We start from the raw sequence: 25458 nt of genomic DNA, 5'->3' as shown, positions 1-25458 counted from the left end.
CTACTTATTCCAGTTTATCAATGCCAAGAGATCGGATAGAACAAAAGGAAAGATACTTTGTGGGGATCGTCCAAGGAGAAAAGAAGATATTATCTTGTTAAGTTGCTGAGAAAATGGTGAGATGAAGGTCTTCTGGCCATTGGTGGTTGTTAGAATATGGAATGGTTACATATATGATGATGTATTCTTCTTCTCCAAGATGGAGGCAATACATAAAGGGATTACATCCTATACAGGAGGAAACAATCTTATAAAGAATGAAACTAAATCTAATATTATGAAACAGGAAACTAAATCATCCTATATTCTAGGATCACTAATAAGATCAATCTACTATTTACATCCCATATACAGCTCATGCTAACACTCCCCCTCAAGTTGAGGCATAGATGTCTATCATGCCCAACTTGTCGATTATAACATGGAACACCTTTCCTGAAACTGCTTTCGTAAGCACATCAGCTAACTGGTTCTCGGACTTGACAAATGGAAATTGTATAACATTTTGATCAAGGTTTTCCTTGATGAAATGACGATCAACTTCAACATGTTTGGTGCGGTCATGTTGTACATGATTCTGGGCAATCTCAATGGCTGCCTTATTACCACAATGAAGATTCATAGGTTTTTCATATGCAATACCTAAATCTTTTAGGACACTCCTAATCAATAACAATTCGCATACACCCTGAGCCATACCTCTGAATTCGGCTTCTGCACTTGATCTCGCCACGACCTTCTGCTTCTTGCTTCTCCAAGTGACAATATTGCCTTCCACGAAAGTAAAATAACCAGATGTGGACCTTCTGGTTGTTGGATCACCTACCCAATCAGAGTCCGTGTATCCTTCAATGTTCGAGGTACCATTTTTTGAGAACAACAACCCTTTGCCCCAAGCATTCTTCAAGTATCTCAAGATATGATATACCGCATTCATATGTAGTTCACTTGGTGCATGCATAAACTGACTGACGACACTCACTGCATAAGATATATCCGGCCTCATGTGTGACAGATATATTAATCTCCCAACTAACCGCTGATAACGACCCTTGTCTGTTGGAGCTTGATCTGGAAAAAGTCCTAGCTGATGATTCATTTCCATGGGCGTTTCTGCTAGTTTGCAAGCAAGCATTCCAGTTTCGGTTAAAAGATTTATCACATATTTCCATTGTGAAAGAGAAATCCCATGTTTTGATCTTGCAACCTCGATCCCCAAGAAATAGTTAAGCTACCCCAGATCCTTCATTTCGAATTTATTAGTAGCCAATGAGTTCATAACATTGCTGTTTCGAATGACATGTTTCCCCACAGTGAGCACATACTAGGTTGCCATACTTTCCAGTTGATTGAGTGTTTCGGTTTTTAGACGAAGGTCCAAATCGAGTTTGGTCAGCCAACATAGCTGAGCTCTCAGAGATTAGAGGAGAGCCTCCCATTGTCTGTCTCTGTTGATATTCTCTTCTGACATATGCATACGTATGTTCCAAATCGAGTTTTGGATCTATTCGTAAGATTTCTCCACGAACCTGAGCAAATTCGGAGTCGAGTCCACTTAGAAAAATATGAACTCAAAACCTAGCCATTGCATAATGCAACTGGACCACCCCTGCAACTATTCCTTCCTGAGAGATAGTCCTGTGATCGATTTCCTGAAAAATATCAACCAGTTCATTATAGTATGTGGAGAATGGTTGACTATTTTGCTAGGTAGAAAAAGATATCTGATTCAATTCAAAAGTACAGGTTTCGTCTGATCCATCATAGAAGGTGTTCGATACAGGTCCCATATATCCTTGGCTGTGGGGAGACAGATAAATCTCTGCATCAGGGATTGACTCATTGAATCAATAAGCCAACTTTTGACTTTGTCATCTCTATAATCCATGTCCCAAGATTGGAGTCTTCGAGGTCAGGTTTTCTTGCTTCTCCGGTGAGATATCCAGCCTTGTTGTAAGCGCCAATACGCATCTCCATGAGTTGAGACCATAATGAATAATTGGTCTCATCTAAAGTGATACCAGTGGGAAATGCAGAATTGTCTTAGTGGATAATAATCTGCAGGTTTGGGGTACGTTCGGTTGATTCAACTGTAGTGATGGCCATGAGTTATGGTGGTTGATTCGATTGATTCGAAAAAAAAAAAAAAAAAGGTTATATGATTCGGCTGGTGGTGGATGGTGGTTGATTCGGCTGGTTTACTGATACCATGTTATAATATGATACCAATAGTTACATATATGATGATGTATTCTTCTCCAAGATGGAGGCAATATATAGAGGGATTATAGGCAATATATAGAGGGATTACATCCTATGTATGAGGAAACAATCTTATAAAGAAGGAAACTAAATGTCGGGGCAAAAACTGATCTACCCAGACACTCTTAAAATAAAAACTAACCTTCTGAATATCACCACCTTCTACAAAACAATTTCAGAACTCGCGCACCTTGTTGAACTTGTTGCATAAGAAAATATGTTTTAGTTGTTGAGACTGAACCACTTTTTAGTTTAGTGGCTGCCTACATTGCTGACCTCCTTGAGCAACACCCTGAGTTTTCTGACAAGGTCTCGAATGCTTTCTCCTTTCTCCATGTGGAGGTTGAAAAGAGTTCCAGAACCTTTTATGGTCTCCCGGTTGTAGCGATAATGTTTTGAGAACTTGTCGGCGAGGTGGAAATGTATGGATTGAACGCGGATGGAGCTCGTTAAATTAACTATGTCAAAGCTTCTCCGCTAAGGGTAGCTTAGAACATTATGCACATCAACGCATCATTGTTATTAAAAAGAGCCATAGACGATCTGTACTTCATCAAGTGCTCATCTGGACAACCATCTACATCATCGTAGGTTGGGACTGAAGGTTGTTTGAAAGAACCAGGGGAAATGTAATCTCTGATTTCATCTATAAAAGGAGATTCTTTAGGTCCTTTTCCCGAGTAGCTTTGGAATCCATGGCAATTCTAATGAGCTCTTGGACTCGCTGCTTATTCAAGTTGTCACTATTTTCCTATAGAGTGACATTGTTCGTGTCAACTCTATCGGTACAGTTTCTCCTTTCAGGGCTCCAGCCTGGCTCAACAGAGTCTTGCCTATGTTGCCTGAAATTTGCTTCAGCCCTACGTGGGCTTAGCTCTCTGGTTCGAGCGTAACCACCCACAGAATTGTGGAGGGCTCCGGTTTTGTGGTTTCTGGCCCACTGTTGGCTACTGCTTCTATCTCCAACCATCTGATAACCTCCATTAGTCCTCCAGCGAGTGTTCCTCGAACCATTGTATCCGGATTCTGAGGAATCTGAACCTCCAGGGATACGATCAAATCTTATGTTACCTCAAGCTGGTCTGTATTGTCCTCTTTGTAGTACCAGACTGCGAGAGCGTTGCATGTCATGCTCCAGATCGATTTGAGCCGCAGAGGAATATCCGGGAACTGACAGTGATTGTTCCTTGGGGTACTGGGAATGTCTTGACACTGATCTGCTTCGGTGACGTTGTGGGCTACGAACCCATCCTAGTACAACGTCAGCACCACCTAAACGCTCCACAATTGGAGTTTTGTGGTTTTGGGTGCTGTTGGAGGCGTGGCTCCTTGGATGATGCCTCCTCTTTTGAGACCTGCTCTCCCTTGGTACGGAAGATTCTTGTTGAGAGTTTTCTTCCCTAGGCCTTTTGTCGTCAGTTCTCCTAAGCTGATTGTTTTCTCTGGTCAGCTTAAGCAACATAGACATTAAAGTTTCTTCATCAAATGGGTGAGCATTGTGGCTTAGATCCTGAGGGCCCGATCCAGGCCCAAGGCGGCCTTGCAAACGCCTAGGCAATATGGATGGTACAGATTGGGTGGAAATAGCACCCGACCTAGGCCCAAGGCGTTGCTGCAGACGCTGAGGCAGCATTGATGGTCTTGCCCCAACAGATGCAAATCCGTCTCTGTGTGTGACGACTCGAGTATCCCTAGTTGCATCTTGTTCCCCTGCTAGAACAGTAATTCGCAAGGTTTCCACCAAATCTTCTTCTTCATGCTGGGCGTCCAGATTTTGTGAGGGAATTTGACGCGCATACTTCTTCTTCTGAGCATGAACCTCGTCAGCAACTATGTGTTGTGCTGTCTCAGCATTAGGAGGCAGATTTTGTGCAATTTCTGTAGCTTGACTAGTGTCAGCCACCTTTTGATTTCTTTTGGGTCTACCAGCAGCCATTGATCGTGATATTCAATATAATAAAAGAGAAGAACGTAGTCGTGGGTTGATTCCCCACAGACGGCGCCAAAAGATGTCGGGGCAAAAACTGATCTACCCAGACACTTTTAAAATAAAAACTAACCTTCTGAATATCACCACCTTCTGCAAAACAATTTCAGAACTCGCGCACCTTGTTGAACTTGTTGCATAAGAAAAAAATGTTTTAGTTGTTGAGACTGAACCACTTTTTAGTTCAGTGGCTGCCTACATACCCCAGAGGGATCAAGTCTCTGAAAAAATCTTCGGAGTGTGGAGTTTTTCAATGTAGTTCTGTTGGTGAAAACTCCTCATTATGTAACAGTCGGAAAACTAGAGAATCCCTGGATATGGATCCTTATCCTAGTTTTCAGTTAAATTGGATAGAGAATCTCTAGATATAGATTCTTATCCTTAATTTTCAGTTACATTGGATAGAGTCCAATCTCCAGATTCTGCCAGGTCTGGCTGGGACTTGTTTTCATCTGATTACGGGCTTATAGTGAGGCTTGGCCCACATGCTATGTTGGGCCCTGGCTACGAACCAGGGCTAGGCCTGTAAATATGTAGGGTCCAGTCTGGGTGTCATGTCCAGAGATCATGCCCAACTGGTCCCTAGCGGCATTGTGTTGCTGAGCATTCCGTCGAGTTGGATGTCTCATTGCACAAGTCGATCCAACGAGGCCACAAAAGAAGAGGATCGGGTAATGCCTTGTGGACCATTTATGAGGGTCCACACACTAAATCTAATCTTATGAAATAGGAAACTAAATCTAATCTTATGAAACAAGAAACTAAATCATCCTATATTCTAGGATCACTAATAAGATCAATCTACTATTTACATCCCATATACGGCTCATGCTGACAGTGGTGAAGCTAATTATATGGAGGAGGATGAGTGTTTCAAATGGTGCGGCTCGTCCTACTTATTTATGGCCTGCCAATCACCAATGTCACACAATATCGTGGTTGCAGTATTAGGAAAGTGTGTTAGCTTCGGTTGTTCTCGCCATTTTCAGATATGATACCATTGATGCAGCGGCCAATGGTGCCGACATTTGTTTTTTGGTAGGAATCATGGAGTATTGATCGCAAAAGAGCGATTAATGACTGCGAGCTATAACAATATTACAATCTCTGATGATCCGGGAAGGGTATTTTTTCAGTGCTCTTTTTATGATGTACGAACACTGGGTGAACAAACATTAGGGAGGACATAGGCAACCTGTCAGATTTTCCCTGCTAAACTGTCAATGAAGGTCCCTATTCCAACTCAAGGTTCATTTCTTATATGTCTGCATTGCTTGGACGCACTCTTATAGCTCATGCTCATCCATCCATATAGGCAATCTTATGTCCCACCTATCTGTCCTTTGTTTGATGTGCTTAAAAAATCGACCATAACCATAAACTTACACCTTGCTCTTGCGGTGTGATTGTGGTGTATGAGTGTATCTTCATGCTACCTGCTTAAAGCTTCTTTTTCCATGTGTTGCAAGAGTAGATTCGCTGGAGAAATGGTTAATGGCCAGAATTAGAGGCAGGGATTTTGTGCTAAGATGTGGTCTTTGACTTCGTAAGCATAGAGTTGAAAGCTTGTTTCTTTGGTATTAGCTAATCTACTTCAGCTGAAAGGAGTTATCGGTTTCTTGACTTGGTTCTCAATTGGCAAGACTTGCTTTTGGTCGGGATAATTGACTTCAGCTCTCCTAAGGGCCCACCGTTACTGCTTCTGTGTGACAGTGGTAGTTGAGGACCTCCCTCAATACATTGTCCTCTCTTGTAACTCCCTCGTGTACATTTGCCCACCACAATGAAGCTCAAATATTTATTTTTTTAAGAAGGACCTGTAGTTTCTTCTTCTTCTTCTTCTTTTTTTTTTTTTTTTTTTTTTTGAGAACCTTGGGAAATGCTTCTGTAGGTCTTGATTACATGTTGAAAATGCTGGAAATCGCTGGGTTTCGGCGCCTGACAGACACAGTACGTCCAAGTGTACTGGGAAAAATAATGACTTAAAATGCCCACTGTTGGTTACTGTTTTCATGCAAAATGTCTTGGTACATTGAAAATGGACCATATCATCACTAGTCTCGACTTGGATCATAAAAAACATGACATGCTACAGATACATTTAAGCATTCATTTCAAACCACTCTGTACAAAGAACATCATGCTCGAAATAGAAAATCAAGACCACATTCCCCGCCAATTACAGTGAAAATACCAACAGAAATAGAGATGAATAGTAGAAGCTTGTACACTATATGTGCACTGAGCTTCTCTACCCACGTAAATGTAACTTTTAAAGTAATACAAATTCCATCATATCTAGCGAAAAAAAAAAAAAAAAAAAAAAACACAGAAACATGTAGAGGTTGACAAGAGCAAGACAAATACTTTTCCATTATCCAACAAAAATTAATGCCCAAATTACATGGTAGAAAGCGTCATCCATATTTCTATTTAGTGTTCAAACTCAACATCCCCAGAACAACAACAAAAAAGAGAGTAAAACATGAAATCTGCCACACGTTTTCTTTACAGATATATATATCACAATCGAGGAAGATTAATCTACTTAATTATCGCCTTACTGATCATATTTACCTACAAATCACTGGACGTGAGGATGACGTACCCATCACACTTTACCTCAGCTTAGCCCTCTTGGGAGGGCCACCCCTGGGATCCCTCTTATCAGGGACGCGTGACTTTCCAAATGCTTTCATTTTTCTTCTTTGTCTCTCCTCCTCACTGTCTGACTCGGCACCTTTCTCCCTGTCTGCATTAGTAGCCTCCCTCTCCAACTCATCCCACGTCTTCCCCTCCTCTTCTTCTGACATTTCGTCGCTCTCTTCTTCATCTTCCTCAGATTCCACCAGTGACTCACTGTCATCATTCTCTTCATCTGAGACTGAATCAGACTGAACATCTGACGGCTCATAACCTTGGTCAGATTCCTCTGTGTTATCAGACTCACTGTCACTTGCTTCCATGTTAAGAAACTCCCACCCTCCGTCCTCTATGAACTTCTCTGGGTCATCCGTGATTGTCTTCAGTATGAGCCTCCAGTTTAGATTCAGTCTGCTCTCATAGTACTTGAGGTCGGTTGTGTTAAGCCACTCCTTGATACCATCAAGTGCTGTGGACGGAATGGAATCAATGCGAAGTACATCCCTTTTAAAATCCTTGAACACAATTGTCATATCAAAATTCTTCTGCCCAAGCCCCACCCTCTCCAGGTTCACTATCTCAATCTCGCTCAAAGTGATGACTAGGAAGGGTGTCTCTACAAGCTCGACCAGGCAACTCGAAGTAGGGACAATGAAGGCTGACGCCTTGTAAGGCACTCCATGGAAGCCAAGCTCTCTCAGAGGTTGATCAAACTCTAGGTCCAGCGCTCTGAACTGAGGTTGCCCCCAAAGATCATTGACCTTGTTTACGAAGACCTGGAAGTCCATGTTTATTCTATTCTTCCTGTCTCTCTCCCGTTGTTCTTCCTCAATTTCGTCAGGATCATTTGTCGATCTTCTTGCACCTCCCAAAGTTTGGACCACGTCCATCACCTCCACATAGAACTGGACATCCTTTGTCTTCTTGTTCCCCACCATGATGTGATTGTGCAAGTGGAAGTGCAAGAGAGTAATCATCTCCTTTTCTGCTGGCTGGAAGAATGCGTGCTTTACATTAGCATACATTACATCCACACGCTCGTCTGGCCTAGACGTAGAATACCTGAACCCATTCACATGGGCTTCAAGAGTACCAGTCAGCTTCCTCCCTCTCCCGCCAAATACAGGACGGATCCACAGATCAGGCAGCCGTATTGACTTAAATTTGGTCCCTGCAAACTGCAGCTTTTCCTGAGAGACTAAGGTGGCCCTTTCCGCTCTCTCCGATTCCCGTGATGCAACCTGTCGGCGAAGGGTCTTGATATGCTGCACAATTTCACTGATATGTCTCGGATCCTTAGAGCGAAAGGAAACCTCTTTCAGATAAATAGACCCTTGGAACTTCAAGGAGTTCGTATCATGGGTGTTAAAGGCTGCCCCAGGTACATTAAAGATAATTCGAATGTAACACGTTCGACTACTATCCTGCTGACTGCTCACACTCTTGACAGTAGCAACATGGAAAGGTACCATGCTCCCATAAATGGGCAGAAGGATGGCCTCATTCTTCTGATCAATTTGAATCATTAAATCCCTTGGAGTAGGGATGTCATTGACATTCTTATATGCAAGTAAATCACTTGAAGACCTTGCAGCACCACGACCATCTCCTGAACTAGAACCACCCCCTGCCAACCTCCTAGCTGTTTCCTCATTTTTCTGGCGAGCAAGTTCAGCCTGATGTTGCCTACGCAGCTCCTCTTTCGACATCTCCTGGTTGTCTGACCTGAGTGTTGCCTTCGACAAAAAGGCATCAGTGGCATTGGACTCAGCTTTCACTTTGGGCTTTACTTCTTCCTCGTCATCCTCATTGAACGAGTAAGCTACATCTTTGACAGCTTTTGAGCTGATCGCAGTCACAACTTCTGGAAGCTTTTCATTGACAATTACAGTGTCTGCAATCAAGAGGGAGAATTTCTCGGTTTTTGGATCTTTTGTCGGCGTTTGCAAGTTCTGAAACCCAAGTGACACATTGAAAACCATCCCTACTTTCAAGACACGATCATTCTTGGCATTCAGGTTCAGCCCTGATTCACGAAACTCAAGACCAATGCCTGTTCCTGCAGATCTGGTGAGGTTTGGTGCAAATTCAGGAGCATCCCTCACAACTACTGACAACGCCGCCCCATAAGCAGCACTAACCTTGTTCCCTGGCTTCAATGCAGCAATTGCTGCTTCGTGGGCCCTGAGGAGAACCTCATATGCCTTGCTCTGTATTGGAATGGCATCAATCAGAAAAGATCTGGCTACATTAGAGCAGTAGCTATTGTAGCGAGACCCAATGGCACAAATAATCACACTCGTAGAATCATAGTACAGATTTTCATCATTGCTCGATGCACTTGGCTTGAGATCAAACTCACCCCCACTCTGGAAAATGGGAGGATAACAGATATCAATATTCTCAGCTTTCAGCTTCACCTTAACTCTTGCCGGTTCCACTATAGACTTCTCTGTGTCTTCCATTAACATTGAATGAGAAACCTTCCTCTCCTCATCAATAATCTTTTCCAGCTTCGGTACCACATGATGCTTCATGACCGAAGACGTTAAAAATGCTGCCTTCTTTACATTCGTAAGCTCCGTGCTGTCCTTAACAGCAAACAGTTCTGAAAACCCATTTGTCACATCAGCAAGTTGTAAATTAGAATTCTTCAATTTCTCAGCCCAAGTCTCGAGAAGATTACCTTCAGGTTCCTCTTTTGCAATATACCCGACAATAGGGTTATCATGACCAGCAGATTTTGACTGAGAACGAATAACACGGAATATATCATCCATCAATCCAGTCCCACTTTCATTCCTCCCCTTTACATGCATGGATATCTCAGCCCCAACAGTTTCCTTAGCCGGTTTTCTAAGACATTCTAGTAAAGAAATTTTCTTCTGAGTACACAAGAAATGTATTTGTTTATTCATGAAAACCATAATCGTCTCCGAGAACTCTAACCCAAGTAACCATATATTCAAAGCAGAAGATTTCAAGTACCGTAGATCTTCGGACACAGGTGGGGTCGCAATAACAATCGCATCTGAAGATTCCCAATACTCAGTTTTATTCTCCCTCCAATGACTATACAACACTTTCAATCTCTTGGCAAAGTTTTCAAGATTAATTGTATAAACTACAGCACTTTTACCTCCTTTAACTGGTGCAGCATTTCCATTTCTATGGTCTGCCATTGGATATATCGAAAACTCAACAGCAGCCCACGAAGTTTTATTTCTCAAATTGATCTGAAATAACAAAGTGGCAAATTAGAATTATTAAATCTTTATCATTTCCTAAGTTTACCTATCCAATTAAGAAAAAAACATGTTTTAATTTGACTATTTACTTATTTTGCTACAATTCAAAGTTCAAATTTGCGGAATTTGAATATAAACATAGCATTACTCTAGATCTAAGATCAAATTATTATAATATCGGAATTTTAAGGACGGTAGAGATAGAGAAAAGAGGTGTTACCTAGGAATAGATAGGAGCAGCAAGTAAAAACAAGCTCATCAAGGTGTATCATTTTTCAACGGGTTCTTCTACTGGTTCTTCTATTGGAAGGAAGAAGAAGAGAATTTGAGGTCCTCACATTTTATAGGAACAGAAGATGGCTTTTACCCCGGGCCGGGCTGGGATGGGCTGGATTGTGTGGAAGGCTATTGGGCATTGCAAATTTTGTGCGGATTAAAATACCAATTGTTTAGAAAAATAAAACTGTTATTTATATTGGGGCGTTATTATTTGATTTTAAAAGTTATTAAATGTACAAAAAGAAATATTATCACACCTTCACTTCCTCCCACATAAATATAATCATCAAATATAAAATGTTATTTCCTAATCTGGAATGAGCCCACAAATTCTACTGTCAGTAACCCAACATTCTGAAATTTATTACATGGAATCAAGATTTTCAAGACTACCCATTTGTAACTATGGTTTACTCCAATATCTTAATAACTTATACATTAGTTTAAGGATATTATTCTTTTACACCTAAAAATGTAAATGGAAGAAAATTGGTAGTTAAGTATATATAACATTGATCTGAGTTAAAATTAGGTTGTGAAAATGAATCAAATATATACAAAGGAGTAAGAGTGTTAACACGAGTTATGAATGTGAACTTTAGAGATAAGAGGAGATTTTTGTCACACGAATTATATGTTACACTGAAGTTTCAGGCTCTGTATATATGCCGTTTCATGTGATTGGGCTACTAACACTAATTCTCACTACTATTTTATTTTTATTTATTTTTGAGTGAACAGTTACCATTGTGTTTTTGGGTTTTGAGCAAAGTTAAGGGGCTACAGCCCAGGTCAACCAACTCACAAATCCGCCCCTGCGCTCCAGCCCAAACACCCACTAGTAAGTAGTAACTACCAAGTGTGTACCAAGTACCAACATACTATTTTCCACTTATTTTCAAGACCCTAGTAAGCCGTAAGCAAGGAACTAAATTTCGGAATTTTTTGTGATATTTTCACAAAAATTTCATTTTCGGTGGGCATAAAAACATTTCAAACCCTTCATTTTTTGTTTGCAAGTTTTCGACATAATTTTACAAAAATTTCAACCATTTTTTCGATTTGGTTCATTTTGTACACTAATATGCAGTTTTTCACGAAATTTACATAAAAGTTCAAACGGTAGCAAGTGTAATAAATAATTTAAATAGTGGTTAAATTATTTTTGTCAATTTAACATTTAGCATTTACTAGTTAGACCTAATCTTTCTCAAACAAACATTTAGCATTTAGTATTCACCTTGTCATCGTTATTGATTTTCCCTTTTCTCTTTTTATTTTTTTATGGGGCACATTTGATTATTGAGATATATCATATATGTCTATTTGAGAGGATTGTTAATTTTGATAAAGTGACTTGTTTATTTTGGTCATTTTTTGTATATAGACATTTAAATTTGAAAGAATAGTTGCTACGCCATATATATATACTAGGTAATGCCCGTGCCTTTGGCACAGATTGTTTTTGAATTTCTTGATTTGCATTGATTTTTTTAATATTATTTATTTATTTATTATTATTTTTTCTTGTTTAGATTCACTAATATTTTCTCCTAGCCACAGTTTTAACAAACATCATCTCTATGTTCGTCTCTTATTTAAATAATAATTATTGATTCATTATTTTATTTTTTGGTACAGTTTTTTGTCTTGAACATATATATTTTAATTCATGTATTTTTCACAATTTCAAGAAATAAAACAAAAACAAAAAGTATTTGTGAAAAATTCATCCAACCGAAACAATTTTGACTAATATGATACATTAAACGTGCTTGTCCACAAACTTTATACATCACACATGTTTTGGCAATATGTATCCCTAGCATGTATATACACCTTCCTAATGATTTAGTTTTCGATATTAAAAAATAAAATAAACTACAAAAAAAATAATAATAATAATTAAAATATATATATATATATATATATGTGTGTGTGTGTGTGTGTGTGTGTGTGTGTGTGTGTGTGTGTGATTACAAAATATGAATATGATATACGCTCCAGCTAGCCATGAAGGCACAAATTATGTTGTCGTCTTTTATCTTTGGTGCTATCTCTACACGTCTATGAACACCATGTCGCAAAGAATTTTGGCAAAACTTTCTTTGTGTTTGTTACTTTGGGATATTGAAGCAACACAACCACTGTTGACATTGAAAATGTAAACAAAAAACCTATGCAAATTGCAAATATACCAAAGTTACCGGGCAGGTAATTAAACCATACTATACAATTGAGAATATTCACTACAACAGTTAACTACACTTTGAGCAATCCTTTGCACATTGTAAGGTATATCAACAAATGTTAATTTGCTCTTGTTCGACTCATGACGGCACACCTGACTCATCTCTTACTTCAGCGTAACCGGTAAAGTATAGCACATGAAATAAAAAATAGAAAAAGATTTGTGTCAAATTCACTCTACAAAAATTATTTTGAACATACTTCAACGGACTGAACATGAAATTTTGTAGTTCAAAAGAAACTTAATTCAGATATATATATATATATATATATATATAAACGGTGACTACATGCACCGGAGGTACGTACTTTTCCTAAATTTCATAATTTGATTTCATTTTATGGTTTTGAATTGTTTTTTGTTTATTTCATTTTCGTTAACTCATAGTTTTTCTATAATTCCAACTGTTCATCGAGACGATGTAAACCAACTATCCATTTTAAAGTGTTGCATAATGGTTTTGTCGTCCTCAACGTCTCGCATGTTATTGGATGAGATTGAAATCCAACTATTTTAGAGTATATCTCATCCTATATTTTAACCGATTAACTCTCTGTAGTAATATCCAATTCATACTTGTCATAACTTTCCGATCCGTTTTAAATTCTTGTAAGCTATCAATTAAGAAATTAAAATACCCATGAAAAACCCTCATTGAACTGATGATCATTGAATAAACTTGAGGGTGATCATCTCTATAAGAACTTCTCAATAAACTTGTTATTTTTTTTTTTTGATTTTTGAGATCCGAGACTTGTCTTTTAATAAATTGCTTTTGGAAAAATGGTAGAAACCTTAAATAATTTGCTAATTTTATTTTAGTATTTTAGATAGTCTAAAAAAAAAATCTTTGGCATATAGTGTAATACCCCACTTCTCCTCCTTAACTCCCTCTCTCAATTATTCTACTAAAAAGTTTCTACTCTTCTTGTTTCTTGGGAAACTATAAGACTTACATTATTTAGTTTCATCGCTTCTTTTTTATCTTTTTGCCCTATACCATATTATTTAATGGCAAGCTTGAGGTTGAAACAGGTTTGCAACTTGGAAAGGTGCCTATTTTAAGCCTATTTCTCGGTTGGGGTTTTTTAGGGTAGTCATTGTGTTCATGTATGAATTCTAGCATCTATGAAGTTGTTTGAGATCGAGACATGAAGATTGAAGATGTTCCAACCCATGCTAGGGTGTTGGAATTCATCCTTATGCTTTTGGTCAAATCCCAACATAGAGATTTTTTTTCGGTTTATGGATTCATGGAAACTATGTAGTGAAAATGTTTGCTCATGTAGGAGTAGCCATAGGATGGGTGGCCTCCCAAAACTTGTTGTTGTCTCGGGCTGTCAAAAACCTCATTTGTGGTGACTATGTGGGAACAATCGATGTGTAGGATTTTTGATTCCTTAAATATCAACTTTGATAATAAAAAAAAATGAAAATTTTGATTGAACTGAAGTTCTTTATTTTAATTTTGAAATATTGCTAAAAGCATTAATTAATTTGATATTATTGGAAAATTATTTTTTAATTGCCTAATTAAACCATTATTTATTGATTTGCAAAATTAATAAAAAAAAACAATTTAACTATCATTATTTATTGATTTAATAAATTAATGAAAAGTTTTAATTACCAATTAAACCATTATTTATTGATTTGCTTAATTAATAACAAATTTTAACTATCATTATTTATTGATTTAATAAATAGAAGTCTTAATTACTATTATTTGATTTGGTAATAAATTAATGGGAAGTCTTAATTACCATCAAACTCCAACACGGTGGAATCAAACTCCAACAAGTGGCCCCCTCGATTTATACCACTCATATTGAATCCCAGCCGTAGGTCATAAAACTTCCCTCCCTTGTTATATTAGATATATATATATATATATATATATATATATATATATATATATATATATATATATATATATATATATATATACTAGCCTCATGCCACGTGCCTATCACGTGGAACAATCTCAAGTCCCACTATTATTATTTTTTCTAATTTTAAATTTACAATAGAAGTGAATTATTATTTTATCTCTATATGTGCAATCATTTTTCTCACCCCGGAGCCCACCAAGTCTACACTTTTTGCTAGAAAACAAATTTGATAATTATGAAAATACAATTTCACCCCCAAAAAAATAGAAAAAAACAAAAATAATTATAAAATTACCAAAATACCCCTACGTCCATACCAATCACTATTCACTCAACCCCTCATTTTTTTTTTTTATTATATTATATTTTTTTTTTTTTTTTTTTTTTCTCTCACTTTTTGCGAAAATTTCTCGAAAATTTATATATTTTTGTTTTTTGTGATCACCGAAACATTAACCAAAAACTAAATTTAATTCCTTGGTCGTAAGCGTATCAACACAAAACTGTTGTTTGTTCACTTTGTTGCATCCTGCATCTTAAGGACCAAACCCAAGAAAATAAAATGGGTAACTCATTTAAAAAAACATATAAAACTATTTATCTAGTGTTAAAGTTTACCATGTAGTACATGTTTGATGTACGGTTTAATAAATGTACAACCATACTGAAATTCAACCTCTATGGCTCTACCAGTAGTGTGGGCTAATCTATAAGGCGACTTAGGCGGGCTGCCTAAGGCCTCAGATTTAGAAGGCCTCAAAATTTCTTTATTTCTCTTTATATAAATTTGATATTACCATATTTTATAAAGGAAAAAAAAATAAAAAATGATACACGAGTCTATTTGTTTTCTCCCCACGTATTAAATCTCAGGAGTGAATTGGTTTGAAGAAAATTTAATCCAATAGACCACTACAAAATTTGCATCTCAAAATTCTATGATAAATCTAATGGTTACTAGTGCGTAGTTATCTTAATTTTGGTGGGAGTGTATTCATTTAGTTAGATACCTTAATTAGAAAGAATCAAATAAAATATAAAATCCCACCATATATGCTAGAATCTCCACATTCTATAGCATCTTTTCCACTTATTCAGTTATTTTTAACTTAATTAATTAAAGACATATATTAAAGACATATTAACCAACGTCTCTCCTTATCAACGTCTTTCACACACACACAATACTTTCAATTTTTCAATGAATTTTTAAAGGAAACAAGGCCTCACTTGGATTGGTTGCCTAAGGCCACATCTAAGCTTGAGTCGGCCATGTCTACCAGTAAAGTTAATATCAATTGTTTACAGTTATCAAAGAAAATTATCAATAACACTCCATATAATATTGTCTCCTATCAACATCCCCAAAAACTAACAGCAACACTCCATGAAAATGATCACATACTACTCTCTCTCTCTCTCTCCTATCCACATTCGCGAACACTAATAGAAGCACTCCATGTCTGCAATTTGAGTAAAAATAGACAATCAGTATCCAAAAGAACCATTTAAAACACTACAGATAAAATTTATGAAGGCAAACCATTCAGACCCTAAGAAAAATAAAACATTCAAACCAAATCCCAACACCTATACGACATCTGCAGATAATAAACCATGCATGTTAGGTGTGATGCTGGAATAGTGTGAAGCTCAGTTGCGTATCTCTTGACAAGTATTTTAAGACCACCTCCAATGGGGGGTGTATAGACTATTAGTTGATAGAGGGGGTGGGGAATTCTCCATCTCGCTATCAGTTGATAAATAGCCCGGGCGACACTTGAACACACGTCTGAACAAAAGAATCGTTCGGGACGTCACTTGGACGAAACTTTTTTAAACTCGGATGAAATTTGAAGTGACGTCTTTATCTATTTCTAAAGTCACAATTTGAAAATTTTAAACTCGGACGAAACTTGAAGTGACATCCCTCTTTAAATTAAAGAAGGATATCACTTCAAGTGTTATCTGAGTTTAAAATCAAACTTTTTTACACTTCTCCTTTGGGAACAATAGAGAGTGAATATTATTGGACTATACAATAATTTGCAATTGGAGTTGTAAAATCCTAATGGCACCTAGGTGGAGCCTATGTGGAGGTGTAATTTTACACCCCCTATTGGAGATGCCCTATCTAAGAACGAGCTGATGGGTATTTCAACTCTCACAATGAGTTTCCTACAGACAAGAGTCGCCCAAACTCATTTGCCTACACCATCACTTATTACTTTATTTATTTTTCCCGAGTTTTGTCCTACACCCACCCACTCATGATTTTAGAGCCGTGGGATGACACTTAACAGTGAAACTCCTACGGTCGCTAAATTGGTTTGGAGTAGGGGACAAGCATGGCCACTAGAATCATCGCTTCTACACATAAGTACACTACTTTGCCAATGCTAATCTTTCCAAACTTCCACTAACTACAAGAATGCCCAACTTCCGGTTTACACACAAGTGAAGTTTAAATCATCTATACTCGATAATCGATAATAAAGATACTATATATCTTTCACTAAAGCATCTAATTCTATATCTAAAATATTTTAAAATCCGCGCCCTCAACTACAGTCCCGCAATAGTATTTTAATATTTTTTTATGTATCTCTCAATCACTTCTCCACATTTTATGACGTTTTTGCCCCTATACTTTCTGGTTATTTACCTAATGTAACCCTACTCTATTCTAAGACTTAGTCAACAATAGTTGTCTACACAGTTGTAAACGTGCGTAGCATGTGCCTTTTGCTAGTTTTATTAATTCTTGATATCAAAGAAAATTGTAAAACTTACTTTTCAATATTTGGATGATGATGATGCCACCTCGGGTTTGATATGCCAGCGTCGGTAATGTTTCTTTCTCTGGCTTTCCTCTTTGAACAAATAGAAACAGGTCTTGTAGTTACAAACAATGTCATATCATCGATGGCAGCCCACATGCTTTTCAATCCTCTTCGATATAGCAAAGGTTGTATCGCATTGGTTGCAAAGACGAAGCCAGGATTCTAAGCAAGGGGGGTGCGAGATTATGTTCACACAACCCCCCTCCCGCCCTAAAAAAATTATGCATTTATTTCAATTCACAAAAACTATAGTGCGTTGACTACTAAGAATTTAATATGGACTAACGAAGTTAACTACTTAAGCACTTAAGTCATTAATTGATACTCTCTGTCTTCCACTTTTACTATATATGTCTATATATCATCTACATATTCTAGTCCACAAGCTAAGTCTACAACAATTTATCAAATTGTTAACTTTCTATAATGTTATAAGTCTATAACTCTACTATCACGTGGAAAAAACTATAAAAAATTAACATTGAAAGTAACAAGTTATTATATTTTTTTTAAGTGAAAATTTTATTGATAATGATAACAAGTTTTACAAATAATTAGGACAAGCGTGCAACAAGCTGCGCCGCAAGTCCTTTTTGAGTTTTTTTTTTTTTTTTTTTTTTTTTTTTTGGGTTGAGGTCTGACGTCTGTTCAAGAATTGAGAGCGAAAGAAAGGAAAGAGAGCTTACATGTTTATTATGGGTGACTAAAATTATACAAATTGATTGGTTGGGCTTTGGGCCTTTGACTATTTGTTTTAGTCTCATAAACCCATCAAACATTCAAAGACACATTTGTCCATCTTTAATGATTTTAGACTCAAAATAAATGATAAATGATAATTTTGTAAGGGCAAAAGGAGAAGTAAAAAAATATGTTGGTTTATTGGAATGTTTTTTATTAGTTTTTTTTTTCATACTATTTTTTTTTGTTGATTATAATCTCACTATAGTTGTGAAAATTTTAGGGGTGCAATAGTGGAAGTTTGCAAAAAAAAATGGGGGTGGGGGGTGCGAGTCTTTAGTTTGAAGATTTTTGTAGGCAATTAATTATGTGGCAGTGGAGATTTTCTAATCTCAGGAGGTGCGACCGCCTCCACACGCACCCTCCTATATCCATCTATGGTCGGTTGTTTGAAGTCACCAGGTCGAGCTCCCCATCATCCCCAATCACGGCGGAGACGCAATTCTCTTCTTGCTTATCCTTCTTCTTCACTTCTACTGTCTCCTCCGCCTCCTCCGGTGTAGTTTTCCCTTCTTCATCTTCAGTTGGTTTCGATAAATTAAGCTTCAATTTATTTTTCGGAATATTTTTCTTTAGAATCTTCTGAATTGTTTCTTTCTTTCACTCTTCGAGTCGATTCCTCTTTTTTCGTTTCATGACTATTCCAAAGAATTTATGCCTTTTTAGTTTTATATAGAACTCACCCTATCCCGCCACGTGTCCCCTTCTCAAACTAACTAACTAACCGGTCCATCATGTGTTTTTTCATGTTGTTATGGGTAGGGCCTATAACCCATTCCATGTAGGTGGGTTAAAGTGTAATTGGGTGTTGGATTGGACTCTCTGGAATCATCTCCTCTGTTGTCTCTAGTCTAGCAGGAAAAAAACTTCCTATTTTGGACTATGAGAAACCTATTTGATGATGGTTTGGGGGTTTAGCAGAGAATTTATTAGTGGTGTGTTGTTCGTACTTTTTCTCTTCTTCATGCGAAGTGTAAACAAGGAACCACCTCAAAGAGGAGGCCTCCTTTTATGGGACATACAAAAAGTCCATTGAACCAAAAGTAGGGGATGCTATTATGCCAACCTTGTCTTACATCTTTCTTGGATTCAACTTGTCGCTCAATAAGAGTTGCTCTTTCTATGACAGGCTGCTTATCGCCTTTTGTAATTTCTTATACATGTTGGGTTATCTTCTTTATTGTTGCTCTAATGTCAGTCTCCAATTTTAAAATCTGTGAGTTTATTTAGTTAAACTCTTTGTATAACTCTATACGTGCAGTCTACTAATAGTCTGATATATTATCATTGCATAACTGAATTCATATTTTCTTTTAGAAAATACACATTATCTGGAAAGTAGACAGATGATCAAATTAAATAGTTTTTGCTTTCGCTTGGGAATTATGTTTAGTAAATATTTTTATGTGAGTCTGCTCAACTGGTCTGTCCTTGGGTTTGCTCCCCAATGGTTACTAGTTCAATTCCGCTCAAGGCCACTAGCAAGTAAGTACCCACTACCCGATCGAATTTCCAACTAAGGCCCTCGGCATTAGTTAAGGTGTGGCGTGTAAGTTTGCCTGGACACCCGGTTAGCAAAAAAAAATGTGAGTTTACTCAACCGGCGACATTATGGCAATCTTTTTTCAAAATCACTCACAAGGACAAATGAAAATGAAAATAACCCAATAAACCTATTTTTTGTGAAAATAACCTATAAAGACAAATATCCCAGATTTGAAATAAATACTTTCCGATTTTACCATTTCTATCATTTGAGTATGAATAATGATTGTTTATATCTTATGTTGATGTATGAACAATGATTGTACATAGCTCATGTTGATGTATGATACCCCAAATAGGTATGAACAATGATTGTTAATCTCCAATAGGTGTTCTTAATGATCATACATACATTATATTGAGGTACGAACAATGATTATTCATAGCTCATGTTGACGTATGAACACTGATTGTTCATACTATATATACTAGGGCGTTTCAGTTGGGTCAGGCCGTTTATTATTTCGCATTAGGAGTATACTTGATATTTTATCTACTCGGTCCTTGCGAGTGATTAAAAAAAAGGTGGTGTTGAGAGTGATTTTTTTGTCCGTTTGGTCTTTGAGAGTTACATACTCTAGGATGTGCAAATTAGAGACAACAACAATTCATCTATTCCTCAACTCCCAACTGCCATCGAATTTTCATATGATTGAAATCTTGTACCACCATATGCAAGTTGGTTTATCCAAATTTTGCTCCATAAGTCCATATCTTCAAGCTAGAGAACAACATTATATTTTACAATTCAGAGATTATGGCCCAAAGACAAAGCCCAATAATAATTTCGTCATAAGTCAACTTCAATTTTAATTTCACTATAAATCCAAAACCGGGCTGACGTCATCATACGTAATCATTTTTTATTTATAATTTCGGCTCAAGGACACATTTTCGTTAATAATTTCGGCTCAAAGACAAACCGGGCTGACACCATCATTTGAAAATTTAAATTTATATAATTTTCTTTACCTAGTGTATTAAATTTACATATGTAAAATTAAAAAAATATAAATTTACATAGTATTTTACATATGAAAATTTGACATCACAGCATAGCCTATCTTTTTGGACTTGGGGCAAAATTAAAATTCAATTCAAGTGGATTTAGGGCGATATTTTTTTTGAATATTGGGCTCTCAGCCCAATTAATAAACAAAGCCCAAGAGCGTCGGCCCATAAGCCCAAGAACGCAGACTTAAGTCGGTGAACTAAAGAGATAAAAAGGGTCCTTTAAGACATTTCTCTCGTATTCAAACTTCACTTGCTTAAAAAGGTTTGCTTGTTCATCTCCCTCCCTTTCTATCTTCTTCAAAACCCAAAGAAAAAAATGGGTTCACCTCAAACACCACCCCAAACTCCTCCAAAACGAAATCGTGGCCGTCCATTGGGTTCTAAAAATACCCCCAACTCATCTAAACCGTCCTCGATATACACAACAGAAAATGATCCATCAAGAAAGAGAAGTAATCGTCATGCTATGAAACCTATACAAGTAGGGGCACGAATTATGTGTCAGTGGAGAGATGAAAAGTACCACCCAGCTGAAATCATCGAGTGCCGTAAAATTAAAGACGGTGGGCCCCATTGTTATGAGTACTATGTCCATTATACAGAATGTGAGTTTTTCTTCATTCTTGATTTTATAATCGTTAGGGTTTTGGAGTTTATTGTTTCTTTATGTTTTGGGGCATTTTTTTTATTTAGATAAAAGGAGGCTTGATGAGTGGGTTAAGGCTGAACGAATTGATATTGGTTCTTTAGAGAAAGGTGTTGACCAAGAGGTGAAAGGACAGGTAATTTAAATTAGTTTTACATTATTTTTGTTTTGGACAGATTTGAAGGAAATTTTGTTTATGATCTTTATAGGCAATAAGTGGGAAAAGGGGACGTGGTCGTAGGCGCAAGATTGAGGAATCAGAACCAGAACCAGAGGTATAATGGTCTATCCTGTTGTTTGATTCTTGTGTGTATTTTCTTCATTTATGTCCTGCATTCATTTGAGTTATTGTCAGCTACTTCATTCCTTTTGTTGGAGCACCGGATTTGTTACATCGTGTTGGAAACATGATAATACATATAAATAGGATTTGTGTATTAGATTGTCGGTGTTTATCTCTGTAACATCTTGTACCTGTGTCAATTACTCAATTGTACCTGTGTTCAGCATACAAATGTGCGTCTGTGTCAATTGTTTCGCAGGTGATAGGTAAGGGTCGATTTTAAAGATTTACTCACTACATTGAGACTTTCAACACTTCTTCATGCTCTTGATGTATGTGTAGTATGGTACGAAAATATCTGCTTAACTGTCTTAATCTCATGTTTCACATTATTTCTCACTGGTGTTTTCGAACTACATTAGCATGATAACACCCCTCTCTCTTCCTCTTATTTTTAGTCTTTGTTCATTTAGTTACTGAAGATTTAGCATGCACTATTTCTTTTCGGGATATTTTTACATGGCAGTAGATCATGAGTATGTCATGGCGATCAGAATGTTTTTTGTGATATCTTGTTATTTTCTACTTATTGCATGGGTGGTCATCCTAGTCCTTTAGGAAAAAGTATGAAGTAATGAATTTCTTTATCTTCAGGAACATGAGGGGCTTGATCCTGCCACTTTGCGCGAACATGGAAAACTTACAAAAGTAAAAAATATTGAATTCATAGAACTTGGAAGATATGAGATTGAGACATGGTATTTCTCCCCTTTTCCTGAAGAATTTGACAACTCTCCCAAGCTGTACTTTTGTGAGTTTTGCCTCAATTATGTGCAACACAAAGAGCAACTACAGAGGCATATGGTGAGCTTTGTTTTTTATTTTCATTTTTCTCTTGATTTTGAACATAAAAGCAATATAATAATTGTGGATTCTGTTTACATATAATGATTGTTTGTGTTTTAGTCTCGCCCGGAAATGAAGACTTTCTTGCTCTCATTTTATGGGAAGATTCTTTTGTTTAGTTAAAATGGTTTGTCATGTTAGGTGTCAGAAAGGCAGATTTCTATCTACTATGGGAACACTCCAGTTAAAATTTCAAATGTAGGGCAAATGTCACAGCCCGAATTTCTAAATAATTAAAAAAAATGAATATTTGAAATATAAATATCTCAAACATCACTATGTTCAATTATCTAAAAACTCAGGCTATGATGGGGTGGATACAACACATGTCAAAACCTAAAACCCACATCATAAAAATCTTAACAACAAAAAATTTCCAAAATTCTCTTTATTACTTTATGAAAGTCTATCTTCCATCCAAAAATCATCAATATAACATTCTAAGAGTAATAGGTCCTCAACATCGTATTCTCATTCCATATGAAAAGAAAACTACGTTATTTCATACTTCTAAAAGATCAGACCTAATAAAATAATCTCCCGGACTGCTCCAGGCAAGAATCCAAATCACACGCTGCGGTTCCACTGTCTTCCATCTATGTTCCCAAGAACACACCCACGTTACCAAAACAAAGCAAACATGGGTCAGTAAAATGGAATCTGCTGATATGAGTAGACTAACAACATAAAACCATTATCATACTTTAATTATCCAAACAATCACTTTATATTTTCCAATAACTTAATCATTCTCATCTTGGAAGACAGATAGTTCCGTCATTTCAACCGATATAGTTTCTTCCCAAGCAAAACTTCCATTATATTAACTCATTCTAATAACTCGTTTTAATATCTAAATCATTGAATTAAAACTTACCGATATCCACTGCTATAAGGGTAGGATCGCGTCCCTACACAAAATGTTATTAAGTCCTACCTTCCTGCAAAAGAAAGTTAGAATTTCTATATAACATATGTAGATATTATCTTAGGTATTCAAAAGTAACCCAAACACTCGCATAATCAAATCAATTTCTCTTATCAATTAATCAATTGCTTTTCTTATACACTTACCATTTAGTACCTATGTACCTTAGGTCATTCCCGCCACATTCAAGGAATACCCAACCCTACATTCCCGTATACTCAAGGAATACAACTAACCCGCAAGGCTAATACCTTAGTTCCTTTCTAGGCGGCCAAAAATCAAAAAATTCATGGCACATTCAATGAATGCATTCAATGAATAATACCCAATATATAACGCTAACGGGCCATTTATGGCACATTCAATAAATGCCCACCTAACATATGACATCAATAGTCATAAAACTCAATTTCCAAAACTTGAGGCATGGAGAGTTCTAAAAGAGTGCAGTAAATTTGTTTACGCATTATTAAAATTTATTACATATATTATTTTAGAGAACGAAGGAGTATCTTGATTCATGTATTTTTGGTTACACGTTATTAATATACCGATGTCTAAGTGTCATAACGTTGTGTATAAAACTGAAATATTACATAGTAGTTAATACACGTACACACGTATATAGAAATGTCTTAGCCTAAAGACAAGCTTGCTAATAGCCCTAGACCTATCCTAATAGCCCAAATCATAATCCGAGTTAAAATGTCAAATTGGGTCAACTGGTCAAAGTCAACCCTGGTCAAAGTCAAAGTCGACCTGCCAAGGGTCAACAGCAGTCAACCAGTCTCAAATTCTTCTAACCCAAAAGCCCAAAGTCTAAGGCCCAAAGTCTAAAACAAAAATCCAAATTTGAAAATCTAAAATAAAACACATTAGCCCACATAACAAATTTTGGCCCAAGCCCAACACAAAATGAATCGCACTGTTCATCTTCCTCTCTCACTTTCCAGCACCTCCATTGCCACAGCAGCCACCACCAACTACTAATCCGCCACCCTCACTCCAGCGGTTTGGTTACTCGCGACAACCCCTAAATATCCATACCAACAAATCGCGATTTCCAACACTTGTTAGGTCATCTCTTCCACCGATCTTCCTCCACTGCAGAGCTACCACTGACCTCCCAACAGTTCGGTTTCGCTCCCTAGCAAAACCCAAACCCAATGATACAACAAAATCCACCAACCAAAGGTTCAATCCACACCAAAAATCAGGACGGTTTGATTTTGTTTGGACGCCATTACTTCTCCTCCGGAGCTTCAACAGCCCCATCTCGCGACACCAACAACCAATCATCACCAATAAACCACCAACAATCAATCATCACCAATAAAATAAATTAAAACACATAATTTCAACACAACAAATAATAGGACAATTTGGTGTTGAATGGTGACGCAAGTAACGACCGGTGTCAAGGTGTCAAGGCTTCGACAGTTTAAATTTTCAAACTTATCAGAGTTTTACATACTATAGTATTGGAAAATTTTGTATCTATCAGTCGGCAACATTACAGAGTTTACCAAATCTCAAATATGTAAAAGTATTATTGATAGGTTTAGTAGAAACAAAAATTAACCAAAATAAACATGTTCAGACTACTCACATTTAGCGCGCTCCGACTATTAACCAGCTACCAAAAAAACCTTTTTTTTCCTCTTTCAGTAAAATCTCGTTTTTTTGTATAAAACTCTCGCTGTGTTTTTACCCAAAAACTCTACGTGAGAAAACTCACCGAAAAACAAGGACAACACTTATCTATTACTTACGGGACTTTTATCCTTAACTGATAGTTATTATTTATCTATTTTATCTATTTTCATTATTATTATTATTATTATTATTTATTATACTAGGAAAACAAAAGAAAAAGCGGGCTGTTATAGCAAATCTCGTGGATATTTGTTTAGATCCATTAATAACTGTTTAGATTACCTTTGTAATTACATTTAGCAGATGACTTGCCAGATAATAACAGGATTGTAGA

At 36.9% G+C, this 25458-nt stretch overlaps 2 protein-coding genes and 1 pseudogene across 3 annotated transcripts; 1 reads left to right on the top strand and 2 right to left on the bottom strand.

The window, feature by feature from the left end:
* Window positions 1-373: 373 nt before the first annotated feature.
* Window positions 374-1099, bottom strand: LOC147480235 (secreted RxLR effector protein 161 pseudogene; annotated as a pseudogene).
* A 5495-nt stretch (window positions 1100-6594) lies between these two features.
* LOC147480234 (FACT complex subunit SPT16-like) lies at window positions 6595-10501 on the bottom strand. 2 transcript variants are annotated; one of them, XM_086576724.1, is made up of 3 exons: window positions 10361-10501; window positions 9579-10128; window positions 6595-9500 (listed from the first exon to the last, which is right to left on the bottom strand). In XM_086576724.1, exons 2-3 carry the CDS (start codon window positions 10072-10074, stop codon window positions 6868-6870), a joined length of 3129 nt encoding a protein of 1042 aa, XP_086432850.1. In that variant the 5' UTR covers window positions 10075-10128; window positions 10361-10501; the 3' UTR covers window positions 6595-6867. The 2 variants fall into 2 exon arrangements, with proteins under 2 accessions (XP_086432850.1, XP_086432849.1); XM_086576723.1 differs by having other exon boundaries at window positions 6595-10128.
* Window positions 10502-20978: 10477 nt separating this feature from the next.
* Window positions 20979-22663, top strand: LOC147480233 (histone acetyltransferase of the MYST family 2-like). Its single transcript, XM_086578592.1, has 5 exons — window positions 20979-21310; window positions 21399-21487; window positions 21561-21626; window positions 22289-22498; window positions 22601-22663. Exons 1-5 carry the CDS (start codon window positions 21022-21024, stop codon window positions 22661-22663), a joined length of 717 nt encoding a protein of 238 aa, XP_086434718.1. The 5' UTR covers window positions 20979-21021.
* The last annotated feature ends 2795 nt before the right edge of the window (window positions 22664-25458 follow it).

The sequence above is a fragment of the Coptis chinensis genome, chromosome 8 (genome assembly GCF_015680905.1).
Source record: "Coptis chinensis isolate HL-2020 chromosome 8, ASM1568090v1, whole genome shotgun sequence".
Classification (NCBI taxonomy): Eukaryota; Viridiplantae; Streptophyta; class Magnoliopsida; order Ranunculales; family Ranunculaceae; genus Coptis; species Coptis chinensis.
This window is presented reverse-complemented; position numbering and strand designations above follow the sequence as displayed.

Excerpts from the sequence above, each read along its gene's own strand:
- LOC147480234 (XM_086576723.1), bottom strand. The coding sequence starts at position 10,074 with ATGGCAGACCATAGAAATGGAAATGCTGCACCAGTTAAAGGAGGTAAA.
- LOC147480233 (XM_086578592.1), top strand. The coding sequence starts at position 21,022 with ATGGGTTCACCTCAAACACCACCCCAAACTCCTCCAAAACGAAATCGT. Across the intron at positions 21,311-21,398 it reads CTATGTCCATTATACAGAAT|ATAAAAGGAGGCTTGATGAG; the intron begins GTGAGTTTTTCT and ends TTTTTTATTTAG. Across the intron at positions 21,627-22,288 it reads AATCAGAACCAGAACCAGAG|GAACATGAGGGGCTTGATCC; the intron begins GTATAATGGTCT and ends CTTTATCTTCAG.